This window comes from Melospiza melodia, chromosome 21 (genome assembly GCF_035770615.1).
Source record: "Melospiza melodia melodia isolate bMelMel2 chromosome 21, bMelMel2.pri, whole genome shotgun sequence".
In the NCBI taxonomy this organism is placed as follows: Eukaryota; Metazoa; Chordata; class Aves; order Passeriformes; family Passerellidae; genus Melospiza; species Melospiza melodia.
Window position 1 is genome coordinate 9,994,495 of NC_086214.1, and position 11,260 is coordinate 10,005,754.

Consider the following 11,260-nt stretch of genomic DNA (forward strand, 5'->3'; position numbering starts at 1 on the left):
GCACGGTCAATGTTTAACCGGAGCGGTGGTACCGGTTGTGCGGGGCAGCCGGGGCCGGCTGGGGGTGGTTCCCACAGGGACCGGCCGGGCGCTGCGGGCACCCCGAGCACCGGGTACTGGGGACCGCATGGAACCAGAGGGGGAGCGGGGCGGGGACCCCCAGCCGGACCCCCGGCCCAGAACGCTCCCACGGGGCCAGGACAGACCGTAAGTTGTGGGGGAGACGGAGGAGAGAGGCGACAGAGGCCACTCCGTCCTGGAGCAGCAGGACTTGGGCAGTGGCTGATACAGGCAGCGGGGGTGGCATCCCAAAAGGGCTGGGGGGGACAGGACCGTCCTTCTGCGGTGACATGGCGGGGACAGTGAGCTCTGTCCCCGGCCAGGCCTCAGGGCGCAGTGGAGGTGGGAGGACGGTGCGAGCACAGCAGGACCGGGGGTCCCTCTACCCCAGCCACCGGGGTGCCCGCGGGCAGAACCCCCCAGCTGCGGGGCACCCACCACCCTGCTGCCCTCTGTTCCCCAAAGGAGCCCTGGAGAGGAGCGTGGGGGGCCCGTGGAGGGCAGAGAGACGCGTCTGAGAGTGGTGCTAAGGTAAGGGGAGATGAAAGGGCTCAGGGACGCGGCAGGAACCTCCCTGCCTGGGGCGAGGTCACAGCAGGGCTCCGCAGGGTCCCCGTGCAGCGACACCTCTGTGTCCCCGTCCACACTCCACCCTCAGGGTCCGGCCACTGACCTGCACGGAGACGCGGCGAGGTGACCAGCAGGTTGTGCACAGCCTCGGTGACGGCGCCGTGCACGTGAGTGCCACCTCCCCGTGGGACTGTGGGTTTGGGAGGGCTGTGGCACCCCTGAGCCGCCGCTGTCCCCACGGCCAGGTGAGCGCGGCCAGGCACGATGCCACCTTCGGCTTCAGCGCCGTGTTCGACGCCGGCGCCTCGCAGGAGGCCGTGTTCGAGGGCAGCGGGATGAGGCAGCTGGTGGAGCTGGCCATGGACGGGTGAGTCCCGGGGAGCCCCCCGCGGACCCCAAAGCCTCCAACCAGCCCATTCCGGGCCGTTCCGGCGGATTTGCACTGCCCGGGCAGTGTCGGGAGGTGGCATCGCTGTGCCACCGCCTGCGGCCGTGCCTGACGCTCAGCATCTTCCGCAGCTTCTCCTGCACCGTCTTTGCCTTCGGGCAGACCGGCTCGGGGAAGACCTACACCCTGATGGGGCCCCTCGGGCAGGTAGAACGCTGACCGTCTGACCCCATCCTGGCCGTGGGATGAGCTCTCCCCACCCGGTCATGGTGCGGGTGAGTTCCCGATGTGACCGCTCACCATCCTGGCATCTCTGCAGAGCGACACCCAGCCGGCGTCCCCGGCCCTGCTGGGGCTGATGCAGAGATCCTTCACCTGCCTCCTGGAGCAGAGCCGGAGCCGTGCCTCTGACCTGGCTCTCAGCGCTTCCTACCTGGAGATCTACAACGAGCAGGTAAGTTCCTGCCCAGCCGCCCCCTCCGGCCCTGCTGGCACCCCGTGCCCCATCTCCCGGCGCCTTCCCCTGTGCTCTCCCGGTGCCTTCCCCCTGCCACATCCCAGGTCCGGGACCTGCTGAGCCCGGGACCCCCGTGCGCTCTGCCCCTGCGCTGGAGCAAATCCCGCGGCTTCTACGTGGAGAACCAGCTCAGTGTGGAATTCGAGAGCCTGGAGGCCATCGTCAGCCTGCTCCTGCAAGGTGCTGAGCCTCACACACGGGGCTGGGACGTGTTCAGGGCGTGCTGGACCCGCTGTGTGGGGATTCAGCCCCTCGCAGGCCGTCCCAGGGCTGGTGGCGCTCTGCTGGCGGCCAAGAGGAGCGGCCAAGGCAGCTCTGGTCGGGCAGGGGGTGCTGAGCAGTGGATGCTGTGAGGCTGGGGGATGTGGGGTGCCATGCAATCAATCAATTCCTCTCTCGGCAGGATCCCAGAGGCGCCGGACATCGGCACACGCCCTCAACAGGCACTCGAGCCGCAGCCACGCCCTGCTGACCATCCACGTCCGCAGCCGAGCCGTGAGCGCGCATCCCGCTCCTGGGCAGGGCTGGGGGGCTCAGGGCGCAGCGCGGGGGTGCAAACAGCCCCACGGTGGAGGGGGGGGGGTCGTCATGCTCTCCTCAAGGATACCCGGGTGGGGCTGGAGTGAGCAGCCGGGAATCCTGTCCAAAATCCAGGAGTCAGGACAGTGCTGTGGGCCATGGGGAAGGGGTGATGGGGGCCAAAGCATCACCCCCCCCAACGTGATTCCGCAGGCCAGCGCCTGCCCCAGCAAGCAGGGCACGCTGTGCTTCGTGGACCTGGCTGGCAGCGAGCGGGTGAAGGAGACTGGCTCCAGCGGGGAGCTCTCCGTGGAGGCCAACAGCATCAACCGCAGCCTCCTGGCGCTGGGTAAGGGCTGGGGAACCCGCCCTGGGAGCGCCCCCACCAGAGCCTTGTCCCTTGTCACATCCTGTGTGTCTCATCCTCCGGCAGGACATTGCATCTCCCTGCTGGCCAAACCCCGAGGGAAGCGAACGCACATCCCCTACCGGGACAGCAAGCTCACCCGGCTGCTGGCTCGCTCCCTGGGCGGCTCGGGCATCACCCTGATGGTAAAACACTCAGGAGGCTGGGCAGGGGTCTCACCCCATGGAAAATGGTGGTGACCCTCTGGATGACAGCCCACCTGCATGTATTCCCCGCTGGCAGGTCGCCTGCATCTCCCCGTCCTCACGCTGCCTCTCAGAGACCCTGAGCACTCTGCACTACGCCAGCCGTGCCCGCAGGGTCACCACTAGACCCCTGGCCAACAGGGTATCACAGATAGGGACCCCTCTGAGTTCCTCTCCCTGCTGCTGGGACCCCCCTGAGCCCCCCTTTATCCACCCACCCTCCCAGGTGTCCCGGGAGAAGCTGCTGCAAACCTTGGAGCGAGAGATCCACGCCCTGCAGCTGGAAAACCTCTCCCTGCGCCAGCAGCTGAGCCTGCCCAGAGTGCCAGTGAGGGGCTCGGAGGTGGCAGGGAACCCTCCAAAGACATGGGCAGGCTCTGGGGACAGGCACGGCCCTGCAGGGCAGCTCCCACCAGAGGGAACCCCAGCCTGGCCCAGCCTCTACGGCCTCCTGCGCGACTTCGTGGTGGAGAACGAGCAGATGAGGTAGGGGAGGCTTGTGTGGGACCCCTGCATAGGGGATCAAGGGGCTGCCAGGGCAGCCAGAGCCCCTGGCTGGGCAGCACCCTGCACCAACCAGCCTCTCTCAGTGACTCCATGGGGCTGGGCTCTCTGGAGGCTGCCAATGCCCTGCCGGGCTTCCTCACTGCTCCCCAGGCATCCCCATCTGTCCCCACGCCTCAGCGGTGACATCCCAGCTGGCCCATCCCACAGAGGCACCCGCAGCTCCTGTGACAGCCAGCCCCTGCTCCGGAGTGCCCGCAGCCTGCACGTCCCCCAGAGGCTCCCGGTGAGGCAGCGGCGGCCCGAAACCACACCCAGCTCCGTGGCCCGGCTGCCGGTGAGAGGCAGGGAGTGCTCTGCAGCCTGCAACCACAGCAGGGAGAGCAGGCACAACCACCCAGCCGTGCACAACCACCCAGCCGTGCACAACCACCCAGCCATGCACATGCCACAGACACACTGCTGTCCTCTCTTGCAGAAGCTCCCTCCTGCCTCCAGCCACCCCAGCTGCCCACAGTGCTGCCCTGTGCCAGCTGATGCCACCGTGTTCCAGGTACAGCCCCAGGGATCCCTTTGGAAGGGTGGCACAGGGGTGGCACAGCCACCTTGACTGCTCTGCTCACGCCCAGGTGCTGCCAGTGCCCGCGGTGCCACAGCCAGTGCCCCCTGAGGGAAGTGCTGGACAGGAGGACACGGCTCTGCCTGGCTCCCATCACCCCCAGCCGCACCAGAGGCAGAGGTGAGAGCCACTCCTTGGGCATCAGCTGCAGCTCAGGAGTTCCCTGGAGTTTTGGAGGTGATGGTTTGTTTGTGTGTCCTCATGGCAGGAGCCGTAGCAGGAGTTTGTCTCAGCAGCACCCGCTGCAGAGGGAGCTGCCAGGCCCTGTGCGCGTCCCCAGCCCCGAGGGAAGGGTCATCCCTTCAGCACCACCATGGCCAGGGCTGCCAGAGCCCAGAGGTGAGCAGGGCAGCGCTGGGAGAGCAGGCAGGGCCTTGGATGGGCACCCATCCCTGCTCAGCCTCTCACACCTGGGGCTGTGCACTGATCCTGGGGAGATGGAGACCTGACCCTGCTGCTCCCGCTGGCAGCTGCTGGCACCGTCCCTCTCCTCCAGTGGGAAGAGGCACTGGCCTGGCTGGCAGAGCAGATCTGAGCTAGGCACACCATGGATGGGGCCAGCATCACAGACTGGGGGGACAACCACAGCCCTCGGGGACATGGGACCTTGGACTGCAAAAACCACGGCACAGACGGTTGGATGGATGGACAGACAGAGCTCTGCAGCCTGCATGGCCCTCACAGTTTTATTTCTGTCTAGCTGGGGCTGTGCTGCTGGTGGCTCCAGGGATCCCATCAGGTGCTCTCCTCCGTGGGCTGGGGGCAGTCCAGCCAGTACTGGGCGATGGAGCGGGGGTAGCGCGGCCGCACCAGGTCCACGCGCTTGGTGCGCAGGTTCACGCGGTAGTACTTGTCTGGGGAAGGGGACAGGGCAGTCAGGACTGTCCCCAGGTCTGGGGAGCTGCCAGGCCTCACTGCCAGCACCTTCCCACTGCACCCCAGAGCCATTGCAGAGAGAGAGGAGCGCTCCCCATGCCCCAGCAGCCCTGATGCCACATCATTCTGGATCCTGCCAGAGCAGACTCACCTCCCACAAAGAAGTAAACACTCTGGAGCATCTCACACGTGGAGCCCGACAGCCCATCGCTTTCAACACCTGATGAGTCGGGGTCGTTTTGCAGCCAGCTCCAGAATCCCAGGTTCAGTGAGCGGTGGTGGTTGTACCTCTTGCGCTGGCGGCGGGATTTCCTCCTGCGGGGCTGCTGGGAGGCCACGTAGATCCTGCCGGCCATGGCGGCGTCCAGGCGGCTGGGCACGCCCCGCCAGTCCCGGCTGATGTACCACGGCCCGTTTGCCCCGGCTGCAAAAGGAGCAGAGGCTGAGAGAGGGGGCAGCAGCGTGCCCGAGACCCAAGGGAGTGCTCCAATTGATCCCAGCCTGGATGGGATGTGTGACAGTGACACAGGCCAGGCTGAGCCAGGAGTGGCTTAGCCCCTTGGCTGGGATCTGCTGAGCCCCCTTCTCCTCCTCTCTGTCTTTCATTCTCTCTGCTCAGGGCTGGGGTTTTGCTGTGGCATCTCCAGCTCCAGTGACAATAAACAGTCCCCAGCAGTGACACCGTGGTGTGAGGCAGCTGGCGATGGGTTTGGTCATGGGGGGCATAAGGGCTGTGAGGGTGGGATTGGGGATGCTCTGGGAGGTGCAGCTGTGGCCTGAGGGATTCCTGTGCATGGCCTGGGCAGGAGGTGATGGCTCATCCTGCCCACCTTTGCTTCCAGGCATCGCTCCCTCCTCCCTGGCTGTCTGCATCCCTTGTGCCCTGTCAGTGCCCACTGTTGGGACCCACCAACCCTTCCCAGCCCTTACGCATCCTGCTGCCAAAGAGGATCTGGAAAACATCCTCCCAGCTGTCCCTGTTCATGAAGGCATAGTGCTTGAACACCGTGGAGGGCGAGGACTTCTCGCAGTCGGCCTGCGAGGGCTGCTGGGCGAAGTCGTAGGACCAGTAGTATTTGTCTAGGAGAGGATGAGCAGGGTGTTAGTGGGGGGAACAAGCACTGCAGGGGTGCCCAGCCTGTGCCCAGTGGTGCCAGGCTCTGCCCGCTTACCCTTGAAGAAGTACACTCTCTCATTGCCGTGGTAGCTGTGGGCAGGCAGGGCAAACGCCGCGTCCACGTTGTCAGGGATGCCCTCAAAGCCCTCGGAGATGTCCCGGGGGTACCCATGGTCCAGGGCTCCGTCATCAAAGCGCCAGTACTGGGTGCCCTGGGGGGGTGGGGGACAGAGAGGGGTCACAGGTGCAACATGCCCCAGTCACAGGTCTGCCAGGAGGAGTGTGGGGATGATGGGGAGCCCTATCATGAGGCTGTGGTTGCTTGGGGTTCCAGAACAACCACAAGGATTTGGGGTTTCTGGCAACTACCGCATGCATGGGTGTATGGGAGGTGCCAAAAGGGGATTTAGGGTGGATTGGGGGTTGTGCTGGCCACCCTGGGAGTACCCCCAGCCCACCTTGAAGAGGTAAGTCTTGCCCTGGCAGTTGATGCGTGTGAAGGCTGCATCGATGGGGCCCTCGATGCCCCACACGTCACTGATGAGCTTGGGGTAGCCAGGCCTCACACTGGTCTTGTCCAGCTCATAGAAGTACTTCCCTGGGGAGAGAGGAGAGGCAGGGGCAGCAGGAGGGACTGCAGACACCAGCACAGGGTGACAGCATGGCAGCACGTCCCACGTGCCTGGGCAAGGTCCCCAAAGTACCTCGGAAAGCGTAAAGGGAACCGTTCTTCAGGTCGGTGAAGGCATCAAAAGGTTTCCCGCTGCACAGCTCCTCAGGCTCCTCAGACACACCTGGGGTGGTGTTGGGCACCTCTGGCAGTGTCTCCTCGGGGTTGGGCTGGCTCTCTGGCGTGGTCTCCACCGGCGCTGGGGCTGTGGGCAGCTCTGTGGGCTCTGCCACGGGCGCCTCCTCGGTGACAAAGTCCACAGTGAGGTTGTAGTCCAGGTAGTCGTCCTCGGGCAAGGCAAAGACGTCTCCCCGGGTCACTGCAGGGAGGGAGCAGGTTGGTTCCCCTGGGGTTTGGGAGCAGGAGATGCTCCCTCCCAGGCAGTAGGGATGTATAGATTCCTGGAGTCATTAAGGTTGGAAAAGTCCTCTGAGATCATCAAGTCCAATTCAACCCTGCACTGCCAACCATGTGCCCAAGCGCCACAAGTATATTTTTTTTAGAACACTTCCACAGATGGTGATTCCACTTAGGCAGCCTACTCCAATGCCTGAACACCCTATCAGAGAAGACATTTTTCCTACTAGCCAATCTATCCAATTAGCACAGATCCCTCACTCCAGATGGCAACGAGCCAGCTCCCAAACCCCCCTGTGCTGCAGCAAATCCTGGTGCTGACTTCACCCCTCAGCCACAGGTGGGTGCAGAGCTGACCCAGCACAGACCCCACGAGTAGAGCACCCATTCCCCCTTGCCCTGGCCATGGGGACAGTACCTTTGGCTTTGCAGATGGTGGAGTAGTCACTGCAGCAGCTCTGGTAGTACACACAGAGGGTGTCACACTGGCACTTGTGCCCTGCATCGAAGCCTTCTTCACAGCGGCCCTCACAGGAGTCTGCAAAAGCCATCCATAGCTCAGGAGGGCTGATGTGGGGTGGGGCAGTGGGGCCCATGCCTCCCCTCGGGGGGAAAACAAACTTGGGGATGTCCTGGTTGGGGGTACCCCACTCCGTCATGGTCAAATCCATCACCAGGGGTGACAGCAGCTCCTTGCCCTGCTCCCACTCAGGTCCTGAAGGGATGGGAGCCATGGATTGGGGTGTTCCCTGCTCCCATCAGGTCCTGCTGGGATGGGAGCCATGGACTGGGGTGTTCCCTGTTCCCATCAGGTCCTGCTGGGATGGGAGCCATGGATTGGGCCGTGCCATGCTCCCAGTTCCATGCTGGCAGCCCAGCTGTGATTGGGCAGGGATTTGCTACAGCACCATTGACACCCATGTGCTGCCCACCTCTTTCTCCCCATCCTGCAGGGTACAGCCAACATGGCCATGGCCACCATCCGCTCCTCCCTGCCCACCCTGCCCAGCCCCTCCACCAGCCCACAAATCTCTCTTTCTCCATCCCCAAAGCACCTGGCAAGGTGTTGGCTGGCTAAAGCTCACCTTCTGCAGCACGGGTGGTGGCCAGCAGGGCCAGCACAAGGGCAGGGAAGAGCAGCCTCATCCTGGGTGTCCCTCCTGTGTCTGTGCGAGCTGGAGCACGGCAGAGCCCCAGCAGCGTCCCGTGTTTGCTCAGCCTGCCCCGGAGGGGAAAGCAAACAGGCCAAGGTCGGCACGGGGGAAAGGGGCAGAGATGATCTCCCACCCAGCTTCCCCCGCAGCCCACGCTGAGCTGGGGCTGTCTGCAGGGGGACAGGGGGTGTAAGCAGCTCCTCCCCAGCCTGGTGCAGGGTGGGCACTGCTCAGAGAGTGGGCAGGGAGAGCAGAGAGTCAGGAAACACTTTTGAGGTCCTGCCACACTCATTTCACAACATACCTCATGGTCTAAGAGCAGCCAGCTGTTTCCCAGCCTGGTCTTGGCAAAGCCAAAACCCCAAATGAGATGGGATGGGGGAGCAATGCTCAGAAGACAAAGGGAAGAACCCCGGGCTTATACTTGCCCAAAATATCACCATTTTCATGGGATTTCAGCTTTCTCAATGTCAAGGATGGGAACAGACCTGGGGATCCCCAAAGCAGGGTGGCTTAGGATGGGGCAGATGCCACCTCCATGCCTGGGGACCAGAGGCCAGAGGTGAGTGGCCGGGGCCGGGAGCCCTCAGCGCTTTCACTGCAGAAGGCAAACAAAGGCCTGTGTATTTTGCTCCCGTCATCCCCTTTCCAACCAATCTCTCAGTTACTAATTAATGTCCACTCAGCTCTTTTGGCTGCTCCTGATAACTCTGGGGTGTTTGTTTAATCGGGGCAAGGAGCAAACGCACACGAGGCTGCAGCAATCCTGGCTCTTCTGCCTCTGCTGGGACAGGAGCTCCAAGGGATCTGTCCCAGCCCCTGGTGCAGCTTTTAGGGGGAAAGAAACCCGAGCAAGGTGCCCAATTCTCCAGGGTCTTTCCTCTACCAGCTCAGACACAGCAGTTCCTGGCATCATCTGCCCCTGGCATCTTGCTGGAAAGAGCTTTATTTGGTTTTGAGAGGCATTTCCACCTGGAAGCCCTGGGGAGCTGAGGGCAGCTACCAGACATTGGCTTTTGGGGCAGAACTTCTCCTGCAGCCCTCACCCACTCCTTGTCCCCTGGCCTCAGCTGTGGCAGGGCTGGCATTGTCCCCAAGGGGTTCGTCCCATCCCTGTTGAACAGGACAGCAGCCCTGAGAGGGCTCAGGCTTGCAGGAGGCTCTGGGGGAGAAGGGCTGGGCATTGTCTGAGCTGCTTTGGCTGATCAGCTAAGACAAAGCTCCCTCCTGCTGCTCCGGGCTCCCAACCAGCAGCCACAGCCCCGTGGAGGCTCAGGGAGCCCTTCCCTGCCAGGAGCAGATCCCAGGAGAGGGGCTGTGTGGGTAAAGGGGCCCCGGGGAGCTCCTGGGGAGCAGAGCCGGTGAGGAGAACTCGGGAAACGGGGCTGAAACCCCAGGGCAAGGCTGGGAACCGCTGGGTCTGAAATCTCTCCCAAAAAATGCAAAGCAAAGCAAAACTAAAAGCAAAACAAAGCTCAGCTGTCCGGGCTAGCCAGGACAAGCCGAAGGGAATGGTTTGAATTCTGCTGCCCCCGGGCAGCAAATCCTCTGCTGCTCTACACTGCAACAGCCCTTATGGTTACGCCGATTAATAATAATTCATTAGGAAATTCCTTACTGGTTCTGTGCCGAGCTGCTCCCGCAGTTTTGCCCTGCTCTGGGTGCCTTGTTCGCCGTCCTTCCTTGTGGGGTGATGTCCCTTTCCTCTGTCTGTCCCTTCGAAGTGGATTCAGAGAGGATTAGGAGCGACTCTGTCACATCCAAACATCAACTCGAATTTAAGTCTCAGGCTGACCTGGCAACAACCTGGCGTTGGAGTCAAGGATTTAAGCTGCTCCTCCCAGCACACCCGAGAAATGCCCAAAGCGTTTAAGCATTTCTGCCCTGAGCACGTCTGGCCTGGAAAAAAGAAAACAAAAGAGGCCCAGGCTGCCTCTGCTCTTTCTTTTATCATGCAAATCCCGAGCCCACCCAGAAGAGCTGCTCTGAATTTCCACCGAGCAATGGGGATTTGCTTCCTGCTGGTACCAAAGGGGTTCAGAGCGCCGTGCCAGGGTGGTCACAGCCTCACCGTGACCACCACGGTGCCTGGTGGCCTTTGCCTGCCCCCTGTGTCCCCTCGCTGCTCACAGAGGGTCCTGAAGGAGCGTCCTGAAAAACCAGAATGGGGGTCCCTGCCTGCCATGGGGGTGACACCGCAGCAGCAGCTCGGGCACAAAGGGGGATGTGGGCCATGGGGACAGCAGGATGAACCCCAGGTCGGGCTGGGCAGGGAGGGCTGTGGAATAGAACGGTTTGGGTTGAAAATGGAAAATTGTCTAGTTCCAAATCCTGTCACGTTCCACTATCCCAGGTTGCTCCAAGCCCCGTTAACCTGGCCTTGGACACTTTCAGGGTTGGGACATCCACAGTTTCCCTGAACAAACACTTCACAAGTAAAAATTCTCTCCTAGTATCAATCTAAATCTCTCATCTTTTATTTTAAAACTGCTCCCCCTTGTCCTATCGGTATCTATTCGTGTAAAAGTCACTTCCCCTTTTATTAATAAGCTTTATTCAAGCGCTGAGAGGCCACAATCACAGGAACATAAAATTTAGGATGGAAAAGTGACTCCAGCCGTTATCCCAGCACTGCCAAGCCCACCACCCAGCCATGTCCCCAAGTGCCACATCTCTGATTCTGTTAAATCCTTCGGGGGCTGGTGGCCGGAGGGCTCTGGGTTGGGATGTCCACAGCTTCCCTGAGCAAGTACTTCACAAATAAAAATTTTCTCCCAGAATCTAATGTAAATGTCTCATCTTTTATTTTAAAACCGCTCCCCCTTGTCCTATCGGTATCTATCAATGTAAAAACTCACTTCCCCTTTTATTAATGAACCCTAATTAAACACGGAAAGGCCGCAATCACAGAAACATAACATTTAGGATGGAAAAGCCCGACTCCAGCCGTTATCCCGGGACTGCCAAGCCCACCACCGAGCCACGTCCCCAAGTGCCACATCCCCGATTCTGTTAAATCCTTCTGGGGCTCTGGGGGGCTCTAGGGGTCTCAGCATCGGGAGGAGGGGGCTGCAGCCGCCAGCACCGAGCCCCTCCTCGGAGAGAGGCGGCGCCTGTTCCCGGTGACATCAGCCCCGGGGACCGGGATGCTGAGCCCGGCTCGGGGAAGGCGGATCCCGCCCCGCTCCCATCTCCGCATCCCGGCCGGGCAGCGGGGGCAGCGGGGGCAGCGGGGGCAGCGGGGGCAGCGGGGGCAGCGGGGGCAGCGGGGGCAGCGGGGCAGCGCATCCGCGCTCG

The 11,260-nt window shown here is 62.1% G+C and overlaps 2 protein-coding genes across 2 annotated transcripts; one reads left to right on the plus strand and one right to left on the minus strand.

Annotated features, from left to right (window-relative positions):
- The first annotated feature begins 9 nt into the window (after positions 1–9).
- LOC134427780 (kinesin-like protein KIF12) lies at positions 10–5,344 on the plus strand. The gene is given in 18 exon segments (XM_063173871.1): positions 10–75; positions 77–207; positions 526–591; positions 719–797; positions 876–997; positions 1,150–1,225; positions 1,338–1,472; positions 1,580–1,715; positions 1,939–2,030; positions 2,268–2,403; positions 2,488–2,606; positions 2,704–2,808; positions 2,893–3,152; positions 3,324–3,507; positions 3,649–3,723; positions 3,800–3,909; positions 3,998–4,128; positions 4,260–5,344. Coding segments are annotated over 18 exon segments (2,088 nt in total). The 3' UTR covers positions 4,325–5,344.
- On the minus strand, positions 4,424–9,924 carry VTN (vitronectin). Its single transcript, XM_063173869.1, has 10 exons — positions 9,759–9,924; positions 9,582–9,679; positions 7,895–8,028; positions 7,228–7,347; positions 6,487–6,771; positions 6,241–6,380; positions 5,838–5,994; positions 5,596–5,745; positions 4,817–5,089; positions 4,424–4,643 (listed from the first exon to the last, which is right to left on the minus strand). The coding sequence occupies exons 1-10, from the start codon at positions 9,915–9,917 to the stop codon at positions 4,525–4,527; spliced, it is 1,635 nt and encodes a 544-aa protein (XP_063029939.1). The 5' UTR covers positions 9,918–9,924; the 3' UTR covers positions 4,424–4,524.
- Between the last annotated feature and the right edge of the window lie 1,336 nt (positions 9,925–11,260).

What these genes read in the sequence shown, in the direction of transcription:
- VTN (XM_063173869.1), bottom strand. Translation starts at nt 9,917, where the DNA reads ATGATAAAAGAAAGAGCAGAGGCAGCCTGGGCCTCTTTTGTTTTCTTT. An exon ending in CAACGCCAGGTTGTTGCCAG is followed by an intron (nt 9,680 to 9,758) that starts GTCAGCCTGAGA and finishes TCCACTTCGAAG; the next exon opens with GGACAGACAGAGGAAAGGGA. An exon ending in CCTCTTTGGCAGCAGGATGC is followed by an intron (nt 5,090 to 5,595) that starts GTAAGGGCTGGG and finishes CTCCTTTTGCAG; the next exon opens with CCGGGGCAAACGGGCCGTGG.